This window comes from Phacochoerus africanus, chromosome 10 (genome assembly GCF_016906955.1).
Source record: "Phacochoerus africanus isolate WHEZ1 chromosome 10, ROS_Pafr_v1, whole genome shotgun sequence".
Taxonomy (NCBI): Eukaryota; Metazoa; Chordata; class Mammalia; order Artiodactyla; family Suidae; genus Phacochoerus; species Phacochoerus africanus.
The window spans coordinates 38,974,170-38,999,989 of record NC_062553.1 but is presented as its reverse complement, the minus strand read 5'-3'; the positions used below and the strand labels follow the sequence as shown (position 1 = coordinate 38,999,989).

The 25,820-nt window shown below is 43.2% G+C and overlaps 1 protein-coding gene across 2 annotated transcripts in view; it reads right to left on the bottom strand.

Moving 5' to 3' along the window:
• Positions 1-25,820, bottom strand: part of DCUN1D4 (defective in cullin neddylation 1 domain containing 4) — a 73,071-nt gene that overhangs the window by 9,965 nt on the left and 37,286 nt on the right. For both annotated transcript variants that reach the window (XM_047798696.1, XM_047798697.1), the window contains exons 5-8: positions 25,459-25,550; positions 19,905-19,975; positions 14,046-14,137; positions 6,522-6,630 (exon numbers count right to left, since the gene is read on the bottom strand). In XM_047798696.1, the coding sequence (XP_047654652.1) occupies positions 6,522-6,630; positions 14,046-14,137; positions 19,905-19,975; positions 25,459-25,550 (364 nt within the window). The remainder of the gene's footprint in view (positions 1-6,521; positions 6,631-14,045; positions 14,138-19,904; positions 19,976-25,458; positions 25,551-25,820) is intronic.

Sequence of the window (25,820 nt, the reverse complement as noted above, 5' to 3'; positions counted from 1 at the left end):
CCCCCGTTCTTCCTTGCTCCCCGTCCTTCCTTCTCCCTCACCGTGAGGGCCTCCCCTCTCTCCATCCAGCAGCTTCTCCTAACTCACTTCCTCTCTGATTCTGTCTGGATCCACTCCAGTCACTCTAGGAGGGCTCCGCTCGGCTCCTACCCACACTGCTACCCCGGAGCCCACAAACTTCTCTCAATCTTCTGCATCACTCTCCCCTTGCTGCATCAAGGCTGCAGGAGGCAGTGCTGCCCTGCTATAAGAAATCCGAGGAGTTCCCGCTGAGGCTCAATGGAAACAAACCTGGCTGGGGATCCATGAGGACGCAGGTTCAATCCCTGGCCTTGCTCAGTGGGCTAAGGATTCCAAGTTGCCCTGAGCTCTGGTGTAGGTCACAGATGTGGCTCGGATCCCATATTGCTGTGGCTATGGTGTAGGCTGGCAGCTGCAGCTCCGATTGAACCCCTGGCCTGGGAACCTTCATTTGATGCGGGTGCAACCCTAAAAAGAAAAAAGAAAAAAAAAGACATCCAAAAGCGGTGTCCTGGCACTTCCTGGTGCCGTCTCTCAGCCAGGCTAAGATGCTGCTGCTGTCGGTGCCTCACTCAGCCCAACTTGCATCCTGCTCAGAACCCAAAGTGGCAACTCTCCCCATGACTTTCACCACAGTACCTTGTCTCTGCCCCAGAGAATGTAGAAAAGCTGGACTTAACTGATATTGAATAAACCAGTCCCAGGTCAACAAGAAAATCACCATGTTTATACATCTTTTATCTCATTCTTTGTCCAATCTTATCCTCACAAGGTCCTTTTAATGGAATCAAGATAAAAATGGCTGTTTTACTTGGAGCACAGTGAGTTAAGGATCTGCTCTTGTCCCTGCAGTGGCTTGGGTCACTGCTATGGTGCAGGTTTAATTCCTAGCCCAGAAATTTCTGCATGCCATGGGTGTGGCCAAAATTTTTTTTAAAGTTTATTTCAAAAGGTCTGCTGTGGAATTATGCATTATTGTCTTAAGGAGTCATTTTACTAGTTTTTTAAAAAAAAAGATTGGATGGAAGAAAGGGGGGGGGCGGTTGAGTTCCGCTTCCACCCAAGATGGAGTCAAAGAAACCAGATTTTCCCCCTCCCTTTCACCTCAAACAACCAGAAAACTAGACAAAATGTAAGAAACAAAGGCTCTCATGCATTGGTCAATATGCAGCACAGGGATGCCACCCTTGAGAAAGAGCATAAGCCCTCTAGTGACACCAGCGTGCTACACGGAGGTGGTTTGGGGGAACCCAAACCCAGCCCAGCAGAACCCTGACTTGCTGAGCTGGATAAGACAGAGTTTGCAGGGCTCAAGGAGGCATATAACTCATGGGGCAAAATGCCAGCAAGGTGGGAGCTGCGCAGAGGACCTGGGATCCAGAGTGTCTTCCCAGGCGCTGGCCGAGGACTTCTCTGTGCATGTGTGAGGAAATCACCTGAGTCTGGGGAAAAAAAATCGCTGCAAAAGGGTATGCAGAAATTCCCAGAGCTCACCCAGGCCTGGCAATAGTCTGTATTCCCACTGCCAACAGTGGAAAATCTCCTAAGACACAGGATCATGGGTAGTATCCTCAAAAGGGTACTGTCGTCCTAGTGGGGCTAAGTGGTCCCTAGACTGAGGCTGCTCTGGGCCGGTCCCTTCAAAGGGTCAATCTGATTCCAAGTAACAACTATATGCCAGCAGAAAAATTTACATCCAACATTATTGAAAGAATAGAATGAACCTCAGCAACCAACAAAATCCACAATTTCCAGCATCCAATAAAAAGGGGGAAAAAAAACTACTAGGAATGCAAAGAAGCTACAAAATATGACCCATAACCAAGATAAAATTTTAGCCAAGAGAAAGAGATACGGAAATCACAGAGATGGTGGAACCAGCGGACAACGTTGTTAGAAACATGATATAAAAGACATTTTAGATATTCAAGAAGGTAGAAGAAAATGTCAGGATGAGAGAAATGGGTATAAAAAAAGAGGCAAATGGAATTCAGAGAGATGAAAACACGGTACCCTGCAATGAAAAATATACTGGCTAGGACTGACAACAGATTAGACTCTGCAAAATAAAGATCAGTATTAGAAGATATAGTAATAAATATTATCCAAAGGGAAAACAAAAACAAAAAAACTTGAACAAGCATCAGAAGTTCATGGGACTATATCAAGCATCTAACCTAAGGATAACTGTAGTTCCAGAAAGAGGAAAGAGGGAGAACAGAAAAAAAATTTGACGAAATAACAGTTGAGAAAATTTCCAATTTCCTACAAACATAAATCCACAAAACTTAGAAACTTAAGAAACCCTAACCAGAATAAACATAAGGAAAATTATTCCAAAGTGCGTCACAGTCAATTTGCTGAAAAGCAATGAGTAGAGAATAAAAGCTTCATAAAGCAAAATATTATGTCAAAGGAATAATGAATGAGGCCAGACTTACCATCAAAAACTCTGTAAGACAGAAGACAATGGAAGGATATCATCAAAGTACAAAAAGAACAAATGGTCAAACTAGACTCTTTTTTCCAGAGAAAAACCTTCTAAATTGAAGGGAAAATAAAAGCTTAGAGAATCATCACCAGAAAATCTGTATTATGAGAAATGCTGAAGGAAATATTTTAGATAGGAGGTAAATGATGCCAGAGAGAAGTCTGGATCCACACAAAAGGAAGTAAGAGAACACAAGAGTGGTATATATTTGGGTAAATATGGAAGATATTTTTGTCTATTTAAAGCAAAAATGGCGTCAATATATGCTATGATTTAAGTGACTGTGTCCCCAAATTCCTATGCTGAAATCATAACATTCAAGGTGATGCTAACAGGAGGTGCCTGGATGGTTATGGAGCAGAGCCCCTGAAAGAGACTGGAAGAGATCCCTCCTCCTTTCCGTGTGTGTGGCTGCAGCACAAAGACATCCTCCAGGAAGACAGCTCTGGCCAGACACCTATCCTTCTGGCACCACGATCTTGGACTTCCCAGCCTCCAGAACTGTGAGAGATAAATTTCCGTTACTTTTAAGCTGTTTGGTCTGGTATGTTGTGACAGCAACCTAAAAAGACTAAATATATTGCGAGCTACGCTGCACATACCTAAGTAAAATGTATGACAGCAGCAAAACGTACGGAAGGGCACAATGAAAGTGCGCTGTTGGAAGGGTTCTTGCATTATACATGGAACGGTATTACATTACTAGAAAATGGATTGTGAAAATTTACAGATGTTGGCTGTAAAACCCAGAACAATCACGCACAAAAACACAGAGATACAAGCTAACAGGACAAAAGTGGAATGGAATGATTAAAATGGAATCTAACACAACAAACTTCAATCCAAAAGAGGTTATAAAAGAGGAACAAAGGAACCAAACCAGATGGACAAAAAGGGAAATAAAAATTGCAACACAGGAGATATATACCTAACCATACCAATACACACACTAAATGTAAATGCTTTAAGCATCTCAATTAAGACATATAATGTCAGACCCAACTCTGCATATGCGATCTGTAAGAAACCCACTTTATAAGACACAAATTAGGTTTCAAGTAAGAGGATGGAAAAGATGTATCACACAGACTTTAATTAAAAAAAAAAAAAAAGCAGAAAGGGTGGGGGAAAAATGTAATTGTAATGTATACATGTAAGGATAACCTGACCCCCTTGCTGTACAGTGGGAAAATAAAAAAAAAATTATAAAAAAAAATAAAAATAAAAAAATAAAATTGGTCTCCATCAAAAAAAAAAAAGCAGAAATGGCTATATTTATATCTGACAAAGTAGATTTCAGAACAAGGAATATTATCAGAGTTAGAGAGACGTTTCATAATGCTAAAGGGTCAATCCTTCAAGATAATACTAAGTATTTCTAAACCTAATGTCTGAGCTTCGAAATACATGAAACGAAAAATGATACGAGCAACAGGAAAAATTATAATTGGAGAGGTTAACACTCCTCTCATCATGACAGAAGAGCAGGCAGAAATCGATGAGGATACAGAAGACCTGACGATACTATCAACCAACTTGACCTAATCGACATCTCTAAAATATTCCACTGAACGGCAGCAGAATGGTCATTCTTTTCAGGTATAAATAAAACATTCATCACAGCAGGCCATATTCTGGACCATAAATCAAGTCTCCATACATTGAGCGGGACTGAAATTGTACAGAGTATCTTCTCTGACCACAGCAGAATTAATGACAGAAAGATTACTTGGAAAATCCTCAACAGTTGGAAAATAACAAACAACATACTTCTAAATAACTCATGCGTCCAAAACAGTCACAAGGGAAACTGAATGCAAATGAATATATAACATCTAAACTTGTGGGATACAGCTAAACAAAACGAAAGGATTCAACAACAAATTCATCCTTAGAGCATATTTTAGCTGAATTGAATCTGTTTGGTAATGACTAAATATGGGTGGCTGTTCTTCATCACTACATAAAAGGGCTTAATTCACTGCTATTTATTGATACTCTCCTAAAAGCAAAGATCTCTGTAGCCCGATACCAGGGATATGAAGAAAGAAAACACACAGCCCCTTAATCTGTCAGAAACAAATTAAGGGCTGTCCCCAAACTCCAAAGCCAAGCTAGAGGGATATGAGGGCTACATAAGGGAAGGCACAGGGTCTCTCCAGGATGGGACGATCCAGGAGGGCTGCGTGGAAGCGGAAGCAGGAAGCACAATGCCAGAGAGAGCTGTCGGGTACAGACTGGGCTCCAGGGAGAGCCTCGCATGACCGAAGGCAGGGAGCAAAAAGGCACAGAGGCGGGCGGCGGCTAGGGAAGAGCTAATGCGCTGTCAGCACAGCACAGGTGTCTCTTGGGAGAGGGCGCTGGGGACTGGACTGCGAGGGCCTTGGGTGACCTGCATTCAGGAGCTGGAGCCAGGCCTGATGTGAGTCCTGGACCTTCTGCTGAGCAACCCAGCGGCCTTGGCCCGATTTCTCCACTCCTCTGGGGCCCACCTTTCTCCTCCTCACCTGTCAGAGATGCTGGGGGAGCAAGCGAACCATCACACGGTGAAGCACTCCATTCACATGGAGGGGAAAGGTACCACCCTACTGATGGGTGGGAGAGAGCGCATGGCGCCAAGGCCGCTGTGGCAGTGCAGGCAAGGAGGAGCACGGCCTCAACCCCGAGGCAACCAGACGGGCCTCGGTGACCGAAAGAGAAGGGGACAGAAAGCCAGGGAGGAGTAAAACAGACCCTGGTTCTAAAGCAGCATATATCACGTGGGAAAATTTCACCCCCAAACAAGAGAGTTTGAAAATTCAGCTTATTTTGGTGAGAAGGCATAATGCTTCTAAACAAACTTTTACCCATACAGTGAGAAACAGCGGACTTTGGAAGGAAAAAAATCTTATGAAAGAAAATATTTAATCCTAGAAACTATGCATCTATTCTAAAAGTCTCTGGCGAAACAACTTCGACATACAATTTGATAAATGCCATTTAGTGAAACACTGCGTCTGCATTTCACCATACCATTGCTAACATCTATACATTTTCATGCATGTCTGGATTTTATTTGAAAGTTGCAAATGCAATGCAAAAACTCACGAAGGGGAACACCACCGGGAACTACTAACATGTTCTTGTAGATGCACCAGAATTCACCAGCAAATAAACCTTTGGTGCTGAACTAATAGAGCCAAAGTGAGGGAAAAGTGACAAAGACCAACATGGTGGTAAGAAAAAAAGAATTATTTGTCCCTGAGTTCTCTGCTTTACCAAAAAAAAAAAAAAAAAATTTAAAAGAATCATCAATGAAGAAAGCCTAGTCACCGGAACCCATCAAACACAGACACATCACAGAAACCATCACTCTGCAATAAAGAATAATAGTCCATATGGGCTGTGGGCTGTGAATGAATACAGTACCAACTGTACCTCAGAATGCACTAGCCATGTGACCAGGCTGACAAATTCAGCTTTATTTCACTCCAGAAGAACCAGTGTCACGTACCTGGACTGGCTCACTATGTGACAAGCAAGACGACCACTTTTCACAATGAGGACTAGGAAGGACAGTTGAGTTATGCCCAGTGAAAGTAGCTTACGTTTGAAATTCAAATGATTTCCAGATACCATACAGCGCCCCAAAGGAAACTGGCTTGCATCTGAGTGGCTCATTCTAGCAACCTCGATGGGGGAAGGTTTGCGGGTTTTTGAGAAGGCAAAGCTTTCCCAAGTTGGCCTAAGAGACGTTTAGAACAGTGTCTATTACACACCCGTCCATCAGGTACTTCCAAGCCAAGCTCAAGAGCTATCAAAGGTCTGTCGCGAGAGGTTTTTTTGCTGACATACCATTCTCACCCAGAATCAGTTTGTGCGGAAGGCGTATATGTAGAAGGACATTCTAACTAGCATCCTGGGAGTAGCTTATTCGAATTCCTTGCTGTAGCATGTAAAACAAACCTCAAGCGGCAGGAAGAAGGGGAGGGGGAGAGGGAAACAGCTGGAGAGGCTCCAGAGAACTCACCCGAGCAAAGTCAAACGCGTATCTGTAAATAAGTTTAAAGTTTGTAGAATCATTTAATAATGATCTTAAGTAATCCAGGGTATTTCTGAGTTTTTCTGTTGTATCACATCTAGAAAAACAGAATAAAGGCAAATTACAATCTGAGTTTTTTTCTTACGTGGGGCAGCAACAGAAAACACAATACCAAAAGACAGGATAAAAACCTTGGAGTTGCAACATGTCCATGACAAGCTCTTTTTGTCTACACATTTTATTTTTGAAAATTTCAAAAGTACAGAAAAGCTGAAGGAATTACGGTAAGTAAGCACCCAAATACTCATCCCCTTGGTTCACCAGGAGCGGGGGTACCTTTGTGTTCTCTCACCTATCTGCACCCTTTCTCTTTTTCAACATGCATATACTGCAGTTTTATTTCAACTGCACAAACGAGTTAGCATGTAGGAAATTTAAATGAAAAAATAGCAAAGAACCAAAAAAACTAAAGAAGAAACAGACCTGGAGCATGAGAGTCCACTTTTTTCTGTGCCATTTGCAAGCGTGCTGCCAGCAATGCCACTTTACTCCTAAACACCTAAATGCCACTATCACTCTTCATGTTCTAGAAACGCTTACTTTCTCAACTAATCTATGACCCATGTGCAGATTTCCCAACTGTCTTTATAGCTGCTGCTTTTTCTCACTGGGGATCCAAGCAAGCCTCATGCATTGCTTTCAGGGGTCTATTCTCTTTGTCTATAGAAGGGTGTCCCACCTTTTCTCAGTCTTTCTTGACAATGTCATTTTTTAAGAGACCAGACTAGCTGTTTTGCAGAATCTGTTTATCAGAGGATTTCCCTATGATTGTATTTAAATATTCCCATGACGGAGTTCCTGTCGTGGCGCAGTGGTTAACAAATCCGACTAGGAACCATGAGGTTGCGGGTTCGGTCCCTGCCCTTGCTCAGGGGGTTAAGGATCCGGCGTTGCCGTGAGCTGTGGTGTAGGTCGCAGACGAGGCTCGGATCCCGTGTTGCTGTAGCTGTGGTGTAGGCCGGCAGCAACAGCTCCAATTAGACCCCTAGCCTGGGAACCTCCATATGCCCTGGGAGTGGCCCTAGAAAAGGCAAAAAATAAATAAATAATAAATAAATAAAATAAATAAATACTCCCGTGATGTCCTTCTCAGCACAGTCCATGAGGACGCTCCTGACACCAGTCTGTTACAATCCTGGTGATATTCGGTGCGTTCATTTGGTTAAGGTAGCGCCCACCAGACTCTCCACTGAACGGTACCCTTCCCTGCTCTGAAACAGTATGTAACCTGGGGGATGAGAGCTTGAGACTGTGAATTCTGTTCCTCAACAACCTTTCACCAGGTGGTTTTCGCATCTGTTGATGATCCCTGCCTGAAATGATTTCATACCTGAAGATGCAAGATGGTGGCTTTTCCTAATTCTTTTTTTTTTTTTCTTTTGGTCTTTTGAGGGCCGATCCCTTGGCACATGGAGGTTCGCAGGCTAGAGCTTGAATTGGAGCTGCAGCCGCCGGCCTACGCCAGAGCCACAGCAACTCGGGATCCGAGCTGCATCTGCAACCTACACCACAGCTCATGGCAACGCCAGATGCTTAACCCACTGAGTGAGGCCAGGGAATGGAACCCGCATCCTCATGGATACTAATCAGGTTCGTTAACCACTGAGCCACGATGGGAACTCCGGATTTTTCTAATTCTATCGTACTTTTACACTTACCAGTTGGAAGTGTTCTATAAAGAGTTCTACTCACTGAAACCTTTATTTTCTGGACTTAAGGATTTTGGCTTTTTTATTCAGTGCTATAACCTGCTACTGTCTTCATTCTTTTTGATGCACAGATTATCCTCATTTGGGCAGCAGCCCTTTCTGCTGGCTCCTGTGTCCTTCTGACATGTCACCATCAGTCTCTGAGCATGTCCTCACTTTCTGGCACAAGATATTCCAGCTCACCTTGTCCTCTGGCTACTCTAGACTTGAAGTCGGCTCCTTCTCCAGGGAGCCTTGGTGGTTATAACCTATTTTCACGTGTAAGTGACACAATGTTTATTTTTCTTAAGGAAGTAGACTAACTGGTTGTTTTTACAAACTAAGTTTCTGTTCATAATGTCAAGCCCTTAAAAATGAGAACAAGGAGTCACCATTTTCACTGGCCATATTAAAGCGTTTCAATGTAGGATGTGTTCCCTTGTGCTCCTCTGTAGAGCCTTTACCTCCTACTAAGTATATAGATAATACATGTTACAGGTATTATCAATGTAAATATTTTACATACTTTATAAACCAAAATATGGTTTATAACAGAACGTACTGATTTTTTTAGCAATAAATATGTGAAAGCTTTTTGTAGCTATTTACAAAATAGATCTACTGAGATGATCTACTGATCTACTGAGATGATAAAATATCTAACAGCCAAAAGTTAGAGCAGATGTCTCATTTCTATGAGTTTACAACAATTTAGAATGTCCTTTATTTCATCATTATGTTTGAAGACTAAGATTAAAATCAGGATATTTTAGCAGAAAAGGCTTGTTTAAGGGACTGGCGTGCAAGCTGAGAGCTGAAAGCACAAACTAGATGTTTTTGGAGAAGACTTTTCAGATTAAAGAAACAGAATGTGCAAAGGCCCAGTGGCAGAAGTGAGCATGTCAGGCCCAGAGCCTAAAAGAAAAAACAGTGACTAGATTGGGTAGAGTTAAGAGGGGAAGTGGTATAAGATGAAGCTGACAGAAGTGGGGCCAGACCATAAAGGGTTTTGTGGTCCCCAGTGGTTTGGGGAGGAGGGGTGGTGAATTCTAGAAACAGTGGAAGCCTTCTCCTTGACCATGGGAAAGACTGCCATCAGGCTTCCATCCTGAAGAGCCCACTCTGGATGTCTGTGGAGGAAGGTTAGACAGACAGGCAGTTAGAGATCTAGTGCCAGAACCTAAATGAGGGGTGACAGAGGCTAGAAGAATGCACAAGCAAGAGTAAGTGGGAGTCGTGAGGCAGGAGTGGGAGCAGGGACTAGGGCATTCTACTGCGTGACTCGATTTTCTTACCATGGGTATAAATAACAAACACCATTTTATTAGTAATCATATGGGGGAGGGTCGAAGAGGAGGAAAACCAGCTAAGCCCAAAACATCTAAGAGCTGAGGTTCCCCTCTTCACTTGAAAAGCAGATTAAGGACAAAAACCACAGGAAATTGGCCAGATTTGGGCCAGTGGCTTAGTTTCATCCTGCCCAATGAAAGAAAGAACAGTTGTTTGTATCAACAGATTCAAGAGTGGGAACCACTCATTAGGCAGCCACTGCAGAGCTAAAAGAAAACAGAGTTGCTTCAAATGGAATGCCAAGGTCTGCTGCATGCCTGGGAGTGAGTCCAGCCGCACGGGCAAAAGACGCGCCTCCGTCCGCAAGATGCTCAGAGAGCTTGTCTGCGGTGTCAAGCATAAAATGCCCCAAAGTCAGTTTTTCCCTTAGTGTATCTATGAAGGATGGTTGCATGGGTTAGAGATGACACTGTCAATAAAGGGTTTAATTTGCTTTAAAAGGGGCCTTGTCCCCACGGAGTGTGTGGACTGACCCCACCAGGGAGACAGGCCACTGAGTCACCCTGTCTGAACTGTAGGTTGCCACCTAGTGCCCCTCGACAAGGTCTTCTGCAGAGGGACTGGGTTCTAACCAAGGGCCTGTGAAGAGCAGGCTTGGCCTGAGACCTTTCAGAAAGCAGCCACTGGATTCAATCCATTCCCCTCTGCTTTTCTGGGTACCATGTATAAGGAAAACCTGTGGCAGTCAGAGTGACAGCACCCACCGCTAGGGGGCATCATTTCCCACAATAAAATATACACATATTGGGGAATCCTTTCTTTGTTTTGCTGCCTTAACATATTCAGAAGCAAGAGGAATCAGATCATAATCCTCAATGGTTCTAAAGTTAAAGGTAGTCCCCCCCCCCGCTCCAATGACCTTGGGACAGCCTTTACCCCTTCACTTAGCCCCAGGGTATTTCCCCAGCCCATCATCAGTTCTTGTGCAAAGTTAGCTACAACTCTAATACACTTTTTTCCGGGGGAGAGGGTTGTTTCACTTAAACACCCTATAAGCTTAATTCATCTGAGACAACCTGAAACCCACATGCTGGAACAAGGCAATAAATGAAACAGTCAATTCAAACAAGAGTGGTGCCTTTTCTGACTGAGAACGATCTCGGGAGCCTGGGGACAGATATTTCCCATAGCTGCTGCATGCACTTCGTCCTAGACTTGGGCAGAACACAGCCCCAGGAGCCAAGCTCCCAGCTCCCGTGGACAGTGCCATGCAGACTGATTTCCAGGGGCTGGGGAAGCCACATTTCATCACTTCACCTCCCTAGTTTTATGGGTGCTACCAGGACACCCAGGAAGTGGCAGGACTAATTCCAAACTGGTTCCAAAACTCATGGGCTTCCTACGTCTAGCATGCTCCCACTTATAGTAACAACTTTTTAAAAAAGGTTTTGTCATATACACTTTAATTCCAGCTTGAGTCCAAAAAAGTTCACCGGACAGGCTTAACAAAGCCAAAAATGGGCAAAAAAGAAAAAAAAATCCAAAAGACGACAAGACAGGTCATTCAAACCAAGGACTACTTTCCATCTTTAGAGCATATAAATGATTAGCCTCTGAGTTTTCTTATGTACTAGATGAGTTTTCTTACGTACTCATAAACACAAGTACTTATTTAGTTAATTCAAGTAGTATAAAGAGAAGTGATATTACTTTTGGACGTTTTTGCTTGAACACTGCTGTGCCCCAAATGGACTTTGTCTTGTTCGTGGCTTTTGTTTCCCCAGGACCCAGAATACTGTGCTTGGAACAGCCCTGCCCTTCAAATATTTGCTGAACAAATGACAAATCTAGGGAGGGAGGAGGGAGAGGGGGTGGAAGTTCTTAAAACTTGAGATGGCACTATTTTTAAACTACAAAGAACCTTAAAGCTTATTCTGAATAATGATCTTCACCTCACTGATGAGGAAACTAATCTCGGAAGAGTTTCATAGCACAAAAGAAAGTCGAGTCGTTAATTCCTTTACAGCGGCTCAACTACATCATGAATAAGAACCAAGTGGCAGCATCCTATAGGAATCCACCAGCTCGTCACACAAAGTGGCCAGCAGAGCTCCCAACAGAGAGCTGACCGAGTCCCCCACACCCAGTAAACATACACGGAGACCTCTTCCAGGAAACTGTGTATTTCAACTCCCAGGAGATGTGATACTCAAAACACAGGCAACACTTAGTCTTGTGTAATAGTCTTTTGTAAAGGCAAACATAAAAAGGACTCTAGAACCATACAAAAATGGATGTTATACCCTCCTAAGACAAACGTAAATGAGCCTGGGAAAATGTGGATGTTGCCTCCTCTAAAGCCTTAAATGAAATCTCGATTTAGGAATTCCCATGGTGGCTTAGTGGAAATGAATCTGACTAGTATCCGTGAGGATGCAGGTCCGATCCCTGGCCTCGCTCAGTGGGTTAAGGATCCAGTGTTGCCGTGAGCGGTGGTGTAGGTCACAGGCGAGGCTTGGATCTGGCGTGGCTGTGGCTGGGGCTGGGGCTGGGGCTGTAGCTGGCAGCTACAGCTCTGATTTGACCCCTAGCCTGGGAACCTCCATGTGCCGCAGGGGCGGCCCTAAAAAGACCAAAAAAAAAAAAGTCTTGATTTAGCCAAGCATCCATCGTTACAAGGGTACTTAAAAAAGGAGCAGCCATCGCGTGCTCTATCCAGAAAGGATCAAAGAGGCAGCGAGGAAAACAGTGCAGGAGTCAGATGGCTTATAATTGTAAGGAGATGTTCCCTAACACGACAAACACCATCTTAGGAGATTCCAGAGGCTTGATCCTAAAATTCTAGAGCATGCTGAGAGGAAAATGTGTTTGTAAAAGTGTGATTTGGCTGTTACCTGAAACTCATCTGTCATCTGATAACAGTTGTTACAGGAAGAGTGTGGCTGAAGAATCTGAGGTCTGAGGGTTTCTTCCCAGCCCTATCACTCGCTCCCGCCTATCTCCAAGCCCCTCGAGGCCTCATTTCCTGGTGTGTACAAAGGGTAGGCTGAAGCCTGCTCTGTCTAGGTAGCTGGGAAGCCCAAGGGAGAGAACAGTGAAAAGGCCTCAGGATAAAGCCCAGTGCAAATAAAGCATTATTACCAACAACACACGGACAAGGATATTGCAAGTTGACAGATTCCACAATTATTTAAATAAAGCCATAAAACCATTTCGATTCCAATTTTAATCCAGTAAAAAAAACCTGAAGTCTATTATCCCTAGTTAAAGTGAATAAGAGAAGCCGTTCCCAGTACTTCAGTGACTATATTAAGAACTAGTTTAAAAAAAAAAATTAAAAAAAGAATTAGCACTTCACGTCCCAACAGCATCTGAAATGTCTCATCATCCACCTCGAGTGTATCTTTCAGTGGAAAAGAGTGGACAGCAACTTAGGTTTTCCTGAATGAAACTCTTAGCACACGTACACACATACAGACACACAGACACACACGCGTGCAAGCACAAAGAGAACATGTAAAACAAGTGATCTTTTCCCTCAATTCTGGGCCAGGTAACATAAACAGAATCTTTATTATTATTATTTAGGTGTTGAATCAGAGGTGCAGCTGCCGGCCTACACCACAGCCACAGCAATGCAAGATCTGAGCCGTGTCTGTGACCTACACCGCAGCTCACAGCTGGATCCTTAACCCACTGGGTGAGACCAGGGATCGCGTACCCTCATCCTCATGGTTACTAGTTGGGTTCATTACTGCTGAGCCACAGTGGGAACTCCCCATTATTCCTTTTTAATCAATTGGGTAATGAAGATCTAACATAAATAAAAAATAGCAAATATCTCCACTTTTAAGTTATATTTACTCAATTTTTTTTCTAACTATGTATCAGATGTTAATACTCTATTTAAAGCTATAAAGCTGCACTATCCAGTACAGTAGCCACTAGACACGTGGCTTCTGAGCACCTGAAATGCAGTACCATAAAGTACCACAAGGTAAATGTACCATAAAGTAAAATATGCACCAGATTTTGAAGATTTAGTATGAAAAAGGAAGGTAAAATAGCTCATTGATTTTTTAAAACATTGATTATGTTAGAGCAATAATAGATATTTAGGGTCAAATGAAATACATGAAAATGAATTTTACCTGTTTCATTTTACTTTAGTATGGCCATTAGAGACTTCTAAATTACATATCTGAGAAAAGTGTGGCCTACTTCTACTGAGCTGCTGTAGAAGAATATTCAAATAAACAATACTCATTATTTAAAAACGTCAATTGCTAAAATTCCTCCATAATAGCCCTCCTCACCACACAAAAATGGGGCTCGTCTCTACACCCAGGGCCACAGATGAAGCCTGCCCAGATCTCCTCCAGTCACCCCACCCAGGGTCCCCCGGAGGTCCTGGGGGGAGGCAGCCAGGGGAGGAGCGGGCCCTCCCACCCCACAAGGCAGCCTCAGGACTTACTGCAGAGAGGTCATTCCTTTTAACCATTCCTGTAGAGTAAAATAGCCCATGTTTTGTGCATCCAATTTCCAAGCTAGGACAAGCATAACTACCTGTTTAAAAAACAAAACAGAACAGAAAGACCGATCAAATCAGGAGGACAAATCTCAGCCGTCAAATACATTAAAACATGCTGAATGCTTCTGTTCGCTAGAGTCTTGTTACTGAAGAAGAATAGGGTAACTCCAAAAATGAGTTCTAGGAGTTCTCACTGTGGCCTAGCATGTTAAGGACCCAACATAACCTCCGTGAGGATGCGGGTTCCAACCCGCCCTTGTTCAGTGGGTTGAAGACCCAGTGTTGCCGCAAGCTGCGGTGTGGGTCACAGATGCGGCTCAGATCCAGCGTTGCCATGGCTGTGGTGCAGGCCAGTGGATGAGACTCTGATTCTCCCCCTAGTCTGGGAACTTCCATATGCTGTGGGTGCGGCCATTAAAAAAAAAAAAAAAATGAGTTCTAGTTTGGCAAACACCTAAATGTTTGATAATTCTGTCCACCGACAAGGGTTTGGAAAAACATGAACTCTTAAGTAGGTGTGATGGTGCAGGTGCAAAGCGATTAACCTCTCCCAAGGCCAGTTCTGCAGTATCCATCAAAATTGAAACCAGCTGCTGACTCAGCAGTCCCCTCCCCACCCTCCGACGGAAAGTTATATTTATACCTGCACATGTACACAAAGATGTTTATTCAACAAGATTACCTAGAGTACCATTTGTAGTAGTAAAAGACTGAAAGCAACCAGATGTCTATTAATATGGGATTAAATGCTCCTTTGTGAAACACATGCCACCATTAAGACAAAGGAAGAAGGGCCATCAGTATAAACATGGAAGTTTCCAAGACTTTACTAAGAGCAAGGTGCACCGCAGGGTGCAGAAAACAGCAAGGTTTCTAAGATTAATTAAGTGAAAATGAAAAGACCAAGGTGATAAAAACCCAAAAGGGGAGTTCCTGTCATGGCTCAGCGGAAATGAATGTGACTAGCATCCATAAGGACGTAGGTTGGATCCCTGGCCTCGATCAGTGGGTTAAGGATCCAGTGTTGCCGTGAGCTGTGGTGTAGGTTGCAGACGCGGTTCGGATCCCGAGTTGCTGTGGCTGTGCTGTAGGTCAGCAGCTACAGCTCCGATTTGACCCCTAGCCTGGGAACCTCCGTATGCCACAGGTGTGGCCCTAAAAAATACAAAAAATGTAACAAAAACAAAAAAATACAAAAGGTAGGTAGTGGGCATAGACAGTGGAGTTGTATCACAAATACATTCACATTTGTGAATTCAACTATATACACTGGGAGGCAATTTTTTGTTTTTGGCCTTTTTTTTTATAAGGCTGCACCATGGCAAATGGAAGTTTGCAGGCTAGGGGTCGAGTTGGAACTACAGCTGCTGGCCTACTCTACAGCCACAGCAACACAGGATCCGAGGCACATCTGTTACCTACACCACAGCTCACAGCAACGCCAGATCCACAGTCCGCTAAGCGAGGTCAGGGACTAAACCCACATCCTCAGGGATACTAGTTGGATTTGTTTCCGTGGAACCACAATGAGAACTCCTGGGAAGCAATGATTTTAAAGTGGCCCAACATTCCACTTCAGCAGCACTGAGCCTGGGACAGGGGGAGTGGCAGCCCGATCACTTCACAGTGGGCACCATCCTTGCTTTCAGTGGATCTTCTGAAACTGCAGGTATCAGGAACAGCGACAGCTCTGGGCTTTGGCACCGCGCATCACTTTTTCACTTTGCTGCGTTAGAGAAAAAGTGGCACCGAGACAGTGACGGTGTGTTTACTAAATACCTGAAGATATAAAAGACAACGCTACATTTCAGAGGTGCCTCCGGCTGCGAGCTCTCCAGGGCTCTGCAGAGGAAAGCGCGGAGGCCGTCCAAGACTGGGGGGTGGAGAGGAAGCCCTCCCATCTCAGCCACCTTGAAGGCCCAAGACGAGATGAGGAGTGAGTGAGTGAAAAAGAAGCTCTGCCACTCCTAGAGAAGTGAAGACAGGGGCAGGGCCTTCCTGCTTCTCTGCAGGACTGGCCATCTCTGGACCCTTCATACACAAGGGAACTGGAGTGCTAACTGGAGATCACGCAGACACTACTGAATAGCTGTATTGCCATTTGTTGTTTAAAAAGAAAAAAAGGCGGAGTCCCCATCGTGGCTCAGTGGTTAATGAATCCGACTGTGAACCATGAGGTTGAGGGTTCAGTCCCTGGCCTCGCTCAGTGGGTTAAGGATCTGGCGTTGCCATGCACTGTGGTGTACGTCGCACATCAGGCTTGGATTCCGCGTTGCTGCGGCTGTGGTGTAGGCCAGCGGCTACAGCTCCGATTAGACTCTTAGCCTGGGAACCTCCAGGTGCCACGGTGTAGCCCTACAAAAGACAAAAAGACACACACACACACACAAAGGCAACTGGAAGAAAATAAATGTTTCTGGAATACAGTTGGCCAGGGATAAGCATAGGCTGCATTTGGCAGTTAATCTGATTTCTTTACACAGGACCTAAAGGCTTCATTTCGACTGCTAGAGAAACTGCCCCAAAACAGTAAACCACGATCCATGCGCGGTGAGGGTGAAAGGAATCAGGATGATAAAACATAAAAAAATGAGGGAAGGAGCCATTCAGAAATCACTTTAGATGATTTAATTAGCCCACCAGTGCCAAGAGGCACTTTAAGGACTCCAGAACAGCTTTCAGGAGGTACAGAAGGCCTGGCTTTTTAATTGCCAACAAGCTAGTGTGCAGACTACACATCTTCAGCTTTGTCTAATTTATAACTGGAAGATTAATGAAAAGCTTTCTTTTGATGCTGACTTTATGGTTTTCCACTTTGGAAATTAGTATCAGTGAGAATTCGCTAAATCTCTATGACCTTTCATCAAATACCAACAGCTTTTTTAGGGCTGTACCCATGGCATATGGAGGTTCCCAGGCTAGGGGTCGAATTGGAGCTACAGCTGCCTGCCTACATCACAGCCATAGCAACACAGAATCCTTAACCCACTGATCGAGGCCAGGAATCAAACCTGCATTCTCGTGGATAAAATCAGATTCGTTTCAGCCTAAGCCACGATGGGAACTCATTGTTTTGTTTTGTTTTTTTTTAAATCACTAGGTTTTTTACATTTTAAAAATCTAGATTATTAGGTAGATTACTAGGACTGATAAATGAACCAATTTTTCTACATATCATACACATCATCACAAAGTAAGATTGTTGAGTAGGTTTTAAAAATGGTGAGTCAAGAGAACAATGGCCTACTGGAAAGAATTTTCCAAAAAGAGAGGGTTTCACGTCTACCAGTTAGTGGATTTTCTCCTCACCCCTTAGCTTTTCTTGAAATTCTGACTTCTGTATATCAATTTACCGAGGTGACCTAAACCCCCATTCTCTAACTCAAACTTGGAATGTTCTCAAACAGCATCTATACTCAATTCTCCATTAGAGAGATTAAACATTCCCCAAAAAACACTCAAGTTAAAGAAAAATGGTTACGGTAAAGGAGCACACATGCAAGTATGCATGAAATGTGGCCCAACAGCCAAAGCAGATATTCGCAATGGGTATTTCTTTACACAAAGCGGACCTTTTCTTAGGAGAGTTAATAAGGAAGCTCACCACTTAAAAGATTTTGCTGTTACCTTAGTAAATGAAAGTTGACCTGAATTTAACACGCCTCCTTAAATTTCATAAGCTATAAATATCAGGCAAGGTGACGGTTTTAAATTAAAGCCCTTAGTCATCAATGCAGATAAGCCTCTAAAAAACTATTTTGGACTTGTTTTTCATACAATTTCTGAAACTGGGATGCATCCACAATTGATGGCCTATCAGGATTTATTTGGTAACATTTTCCCCTTTTTGTCATGATATAAAATAGTAAAACTTCTATTGAGTGGTGTAGAATTGAAATGCAGTAATATTTACTTTGCAATAGTAATCTAAATTCAGTCTTCAATGTGATGCAATATTTTAAGACTATTTCTGCCCCTACAGAAATAGAAAACTAAAGGACTCCTAACTGTCAAAAAAGGATGGTAAGAACGGCTCTTTTTTTGAGCGATGGTGTTTGGCCCCTGTTTGGGCTAGGCCATTACCTCTCCCTCCACCCGACAGACCTTCCGCCCAGGACGGCAAATGACCCTCTGGCACCTGCGGCCTGATGCCTCCCAGTCTGCAGCAGCCCAGCCCTCTGGTTACTGGCTGATTGCTGGCTTCTGGGTGGAACCTCTGGACCTCCTCTCAGGCCCGGCTCACTCTCACCCGCTTCTACTCCTACCCAAAAGACCCTGCCAACCTTGGCCCAGCCTCTGTCAGAAACCTTTGTTCTTAAAGTCAGTGACATGTTCGTGTCTATGACCCGTCCAGGGTCTAGATCAGGCAAACTACTACCAACCTGGTTGTCCCCAAACTTTCGTACCAAAATGAATAATTTGTCAAGATACCTGAACTAGATCCCATTAAAATGAAAACTTACAAGTCAAAAATCCTCCTAGTACGTTAAGGACGTCCAAAGACACTTTAGAAAATTTGAAGTGTTGTTAGGGGGAAGTGGAAGGATAGAGGCACGAGAAATAGCAACAAAAATTTTTTTAGGAAAAACTTTTAAAGAAAATTTTTTTTAAGGAAAAAAAAAAAAAAAAGAGTTCCTGTCGTGGCGCAGTGGTTCACGAATCCGACTAGGAACCATGGGGTTGTGGGTTCGATCCCTGGCCTTGCTCAGTGGGTTAAGGATCCGGTGTTGCCGTGAGCTGTGGTGTAGGTCGCAGACTGGGCTCGGATCCCGCGTTGCTGTGGCTCTGGCGTAGGCTACAGCTCCAATTCGACCCCTAGCGTGGGAACCTCCATATGCCGCAGGAAGCGGCCCTAGGAAGGGGAAAAATAAAAAAATAAAATGAAAAAGTGTGAATTCTCAAAGAAGAGCATGACCTACATGCTTGGGCACCAGATATCTTAACAACAGTCTGAATGAAAGGGATGATCCCTGGAGAGCTCTTCCAGATCATAAATTCATTGAGGAGGCAAGATGCAGTTGTTAAATTGGAGGCTGATGTGATATTAAACTGCATAGTTAACGAGCGAGGGCATTTGGATAATTTTTCATTTTAGAGTGAGAGATAGGGGAATAGGAAAAAAACTCGACAATAACATGAAGATAAGAATTAGGCAAAAATAATTAGCATATAAAAAACTTGTAATTAAATTTTTAAAGGAAATACTTAGGGCCTTTACACTAAAAAGCAATCACTTTCTAAGCTAAATTCAACTGGAAGGAAAAGAACTGTGAAAAATTCTTGATCATTACAAGCTACTCAAAACCCTCATGAATAATTCAAAGTTCTGGACAAACTCTACATTAGGCTGGAACAACTACAGACGGGAACAAAGACACACAATGCGTTCAGGCCCCCAGATGATCTGTCACTGTAGGTACACATGCCCATACCACTTATTTTTATTTGTGGCATGTGGATGTTCCCAGACTAGGGATCAAACCTGTGCCACAGCAGGGGCAACACTGAGTCCTTACCCACAAGGCCACCAGGGAACTCCGCCCATTCTACTTTTTAAACATTTAGTTTAATTACCTTATTACTGTACCTTTTCGAGACAAGACATTAAATGAGAGGGAAAAAATGACTGCAGGTACACCATGCCAACTGTAACAAAAAATTCTGCTTATAAATCAAATTAGTGTTGGAACTTCTTGGACTGCCTCATAAAAACTAATATACTCTCACTTCTTTGTTGTTGCTTTATTTGTTGAGGGACAAATCAGAGCAACCGAATTGTCCGACTTAGTAAATCAGACTTACATTTTCTGGTTCAACACCAATGTCTTCACAAAATTTCTCCATGCCTTCAGGACCTACAACATCATCAGTACCTGGGACAAAATGCAGTTTATATAAATTAAATGTAGTCATGTATACCATTGCTACTGCAGCACTACTACACTGTCAAAATACTTATTATTATTAAAGTACCCCTAGATTGAATAATACTTAAAAGACCCCAATAGGCTGGAATTTCAATTCTACCTTTAAAGGATTCTGCCCTGCACAATCATTTAAGTCAGTTTATCACCAAGTCCTTCAACCGCGTCTATGTACATATAATTTATGTTTAAAGATAAGGTTATGTGAGTTCAATTCCTGTTCTTTAAAGTAGCTTAAATCGCTATTCTTATTTTGATAAGAATTTCAATACATACAATCATAGTTTCTAAGTTTTTCCTGCAATTCTCTTTGGCTTCCCAGGCATACAATGATTCAATCATTTCATCTTCAATGATGATCATTTGCCTCCTCCTTTCCTATATTTGAGCCCCTTCTTTCTTTCACTTATCTCACAGCACTAGCTAATAACTCCCTAAACCACAGCAAATAAGAAGTGAGAGTGGGCATCCTTGCCTCATTCTCAACTCAAGTGGGAATACAGTTAGCATCTTACCATTTGGCTTGAAAGTGCATATCCCCGCATTGGGCACTCATGTTATTTACACAAAGGATAACAAATACATTCACGTGGCAAAATGTTCAGAGAAGTCCAAGCAAAATAGAATAAAAAGAGAGAGCCTGCCTCCTCCCTTCCTTCCCAGGTAGGTGTGACCTCCCCCAGAGCTTTCTGCTCTGTCCTGACAATGGACAGACAATCTCCCTGCGAGAACACCTGGCTGGCACACTTTCCATTACTCCACTGGGGGTGACTATGTGCTATGTGTCTCTGTTTCCTAGTTCTGGTCCTCATTTCACTACTGCATTGAGGCTGCAAGATTAAAGAATGACTATGCTCACATGAAAGTCTCCATCTATTACTATTTTGCTAAGAGGTTTTATCTGTAGGAGCAGACAGACGGCTTTTATCTCCTCAAAGGACTCATGGGGGAAGTGGCTGCACAGAGCCGAGGGGGAAAAAAGTACTTTATAATCTTTTAAAATTTTTGTCTTTGCTATTCTTCACGATTTAAAAAGGCTCTTTCACTGCAACCTATTCAAGAGCCTAGCAAGCCACCTGCCCTTCGCCTGCCTGCACACAGGGCCCTCGATCTCCCAGCTGGCTGTCCCACTCACAGCCCTCCAACCCAGCCTCCTCTCCCCATTCGCGCTCACTGCAGCAATGATGCTTCCCCATTTGCTTGTCCATTTGCCACAACAGCGCTTCTGTCGTCCGCACCCCCAGAGCCTGGCACATGGCAAGCCACTAAAGAAGGGTCTGCCGAGGTGCGCTGGGCAGTGGTAATATTAAGTTGGCCATGCTTGCTTTTTTCTTTTCCCACACTTTATGCAATGCCATTGTCACAGAACTTATACACACTTGCATTTGTGTGTCTTAAAAGCGCAAAGCTTTAACAGCATGATGTGCAACAGCATGACTCCTATTGCTTTATGAAAAGACAGCTCATCAGTCCACAATACTTGAAGGCCAGCCACCGTCCTGCTAGGTACACTTGTCCTTTTTCTCATTATTGTTCCAACTGAGAAATCTAGTTGTAATCCCGCTGTTCACTGGGCTTATGGGTGTATTTACACCAGATTGATCAGTCCACTTGTTGAATTGTGCAATCTTAGTCTAATAAATTTGCCACTGGCTAAAACAAAGTGGATGAAAAGTGGGGCTGGAGGGAGGTCAGTGAAAAAAGTTATAGCTAAAATAACCAGCTTTGGAATGAGCTGGTGATGAGATACCTGAGCTCCGTTCAGAAGGCGGCTATGCTGCCCATAATCTAGAAAAAAGTGGGCCTCCTCCTTTCACTGCCATTTTAAGCAGGGGTCCCTGACTAAATATATTTAACCTCTTCAGGATGGCCCAAGACCCTCAGAGTCAAGTTTCCATGACCACACTGTGCTGCCTCACTGAGGCGAACGGGGTCACACTGTCTCCTTTGCTGACAGGCCACTCTGTCACTTAGTACCTGCTCCTGGGCCCCGATCTCATTTTAGTAAACCAAAACACAGTTCTGCTACAGAATCTAATTCAAAGTGGAGATGCAGGGCCTAGAGTCGGGACCTGCAGAACTTTTATGACCTACATGTGTGAGCTTCAGTGTGACTCTTGAAATCAATGTTGGCACTTGTGGATTTGGCCTCATCTCTTCTTCTTAGATATACTTCAAAAAGTGGAAGTTATTAGAGAACTCGTTCATGTAGAACTGGTTATTTTAATGAAGAGAAATGGGATTCTAATTTCAGAAGGTCTAAACCACACACTGTCCCCTCCCTGCTCCTGCCAATCCTTTCTAAAGTCACAGGCAACTGAAGTACCAAAGTACAAGAGGCAGTAAACCTATAACCACAGAGAACAGGACAAGAGCCCGGTGGAGCAGGTTTCATTTATTACATCTCTGAGAATCAGAAACTGAGTGGACAGGGATTTTAAAAGGTGAGAGCTGCATCCTAGAACGGGCAAAGGAGGGCTGAGGCTAAGTGGCCAGACAGAAGCTGGGGGGAGCTGGGCTCTGGCTGCAGGAGCCGCAGAGGGCAGAAGGCAGGGCAAGGGGCAGAACTAAGAACTCTGGAAAGAACCAAGGTCCATCTGTGCGGCACAGTTGCACCACCAAGGCCCCTACCACCCTCCTCTCCACTTGGGACTCCATGCAGGGAATCAGCCCAAAGCAGGTGGCTCTCTCCGGGGGAACAGGAGCACAGCTCGGTGGGAGAGGCCCTCACCCTAGCATCAGGGGCTGTGGCCTCAGCGCTGCTCCCACAGACTACGGAGAGCACAGCCTGTCAGCCTTCCAGAGACTTCTCACCCCAACTTTTTTTTTAATCAAACTGACCTACGGCTTTTATTTGTGTGGTTGGGGTGTTAAAAATGAAAGCAGAAAGACAAATGCCATATGATATCACCACTTAATACCTGGAATCTAATATATGGCACAAATGAAATGAACCTATCTACAGAAAAAAAATAAATAAACTCATGGACTTGGAGAATAGACTTGTGGTTACCAAGGCGGAGGGAGTGGGATGGACTGGGAGTTTGGGGTTAGTAGAAGCAAACTATGGAATTTGGCATGGATAAGAAATGAGATTCTGCTGTACAGCACAGGGAACTATATCCAATCATTTGTGGTGGAACATGATGGAGGATAATGTGAGAAAAAGAATGTACATATATGTATGGCTGGCTCACTTTGCTGTACAGCAGAAATTGAAAGAACACTGTAAATCAACTTTAACAAAAGTTGCCAGTTGGGGCTTTTAATTATTCCCAATCTTAAGCCATTTTCTTTACTGATTAGACATAAAAAGGGGGAGGGAGTAAAAAACACGGGGTTCAATAAAAATAGGGATAGCCACACCCGCAGAGACTTTTCACAGAGATAAAAATGCATGGAACCACCTGGCAGAGGGCCTCACGGAACCTCAAGAAGGTGGCTTAATCTTTACCCCAAATGTCACCTTTCTGAACCAGAGAAAAGCAAACATGAAGGAAAACTGTAGCTTGCTTCCTTTTAAAAGAAAACAGAAGTATACCTTTTACTATGGAAAAATTTTATATTTGCTTATAAAGGGAAAAAAATCAAAAGAGCTGTGCTATGGTGGTGGGATATAAGTATACTTTTCCTGTTTAAACCTTCCTTTTCATAATACATTCCATAACACCAAACATGAACCAATATAAGAAAGCAAGAGATCTTCATAATCAAAGTGATATGAATATGAGAAAACTCTCCATTCATTCAGACCCGAGTACTGAGCAACTGGAAACGTGCCAATCACTGTCACTAGGAATCCAAGACGTCTTCAAGAGATCATGTGCTTGGAGTTCCCATTGTGGTTCAGTGGTTAAGGAATCTGACTAGTATCCATGAGGACAAAGGTTTGATCCTTGGCCTCGCTCAGGGGGTTAAGGATCTGGTGTTGCCGTGAGCTGTGGTGTAGGTCACAGATGTGGCTCAGATCTGGCATTGCTGTGGCTGTGGCGTAGGCCAGCAGCTACAGCTGTGATTGGACCTCTAGCCTGGGAACCTCCATATTCTGCGGGTGTGACCCTTAAAAAAAAAAAAAAAAAGAGTCACATGTTCAAGACCTAAACATGGAAACAGATAAACACTAATACTATGTAAGTTTTGTGTTGTCTGTTCATGCACTGAAAAAAAATCCAGCTCAAACTAGATGAAGTAATGAAAGAGGATTCACTAGAAAGATATTGGGGTCGCTTACAAAAGTCCAAAAACTGCAGGAATCAGGATCACCTCCTTTCCTGGCGACCACCAGGAGAGAAAGATGCTCTCTTCCCAGCTTCAATCTGAAAACCCCAGGAAATTTTACCTGACTGGCCTGGCCTGGGTTACCTGCTAGCCCCTCGAACAATTTCTGTGGTCAAAGGGACAAGACTTTTATCAGAAAAAGGGTACACAGGTCCCAGGAGGAATCCTCATTTTGACAATGAATAAAAGGTATCAAACCAGTCACGACAAACGCCCTTCCTCTAAGAGTACAAAGAAGGCTATTACGCTCATTAAGCCAAAAGATGTACAGCAGCAGCTTGAAACATGGAAAAGTGGAGAAAAACACTCCAGGCAAGGCGAGAGCAGTGTGTTGGTTGTGTTTTATCCTGTAGGTAGCGGGGATTTTTAAGTGGGGGGCAAAAGGACAGGGGACCACTAGGGAATGACATGTGTGATCTGTTCAGTAAGCACATAGGACCTAGCTGGGGACAGAGAATGATCGCAGGAAAATTGGTTTGAAGGTTGCTGGCTGAAGTCAAGGTGATAGGTTATGACAGGGCCAGAAATACAGTGGGGAAGAGGAAAGCGAAAAGAGCCGTCAGCTTGAACTTGTCTAAAAATGTATCTTTCCCCCTTTTTTCTATCATCCACAGTTACAAAAACAAATAAATCCTTTATTTCAGTATTAACATTATCCAACTGATTATACTAAGTTGCAAAAATGGAACTGGATTTAAGACATTTTAAATGACAAAACAAACACCGTCTGCTGAATGATCTTTTAAAACAGACACTTAACAGAAGAAATTCCACTGCGCCACATAAAAGGTTCAAAGCAACAAAGCTTATTTTAACTTCAACGTGTAAACCAAATAATCACCCGTTACCAGCATTCAATAGGTTTCCTAGCAATCCAAAGTATTTCTCCCAAGTACATTTCATCTTTTCAGTGCCCTTCTAGCATTCTGAATTCTTTGGCATAGCTGCTGGCTATAAATAGGACATTTGGTGATTTGTTTCAACTGTGTTCCCTCCCGAAAACAGACACACACACAGACACACAGACAGACACACACACACACACACACACACCCCAAATTCGAAAAGTATTCATTTTTTAATGCTGTCATCTCCTCCAAGGCACTCCTTATTTTTAGGAGACTCAGTCTCAGACGTTACAAGTGATGACCTACCTGCATATTCATAAAACCATTCTAAGCACCTCTTACTTGAAAAGGCTTCTTCTTCAGTCTTTATTCTAGTTGAATCATATTTTCTATACATGCTAGAAATTGAGAAAGGAGTTTTCAGTTATTTAAAGATACAAGAGTTTTTTAAAGTAGCAAATAGTTTTTTATTCTTTTACCTAACCAGCCATCTATTCAGTCAGTGCTTCATGTGTATTTAAAACATTACACTTCTTGCTTTTGGAAGCTTCAGCTTTCATGACTATAGTTTTAAACACAGTCATACGTTGTATAGAATTAAATAGTAAGGACTTAATACAAGTTTTTCTCTGATGAACAAATAATTGCTAAGAACCAAAGAGAGCAAA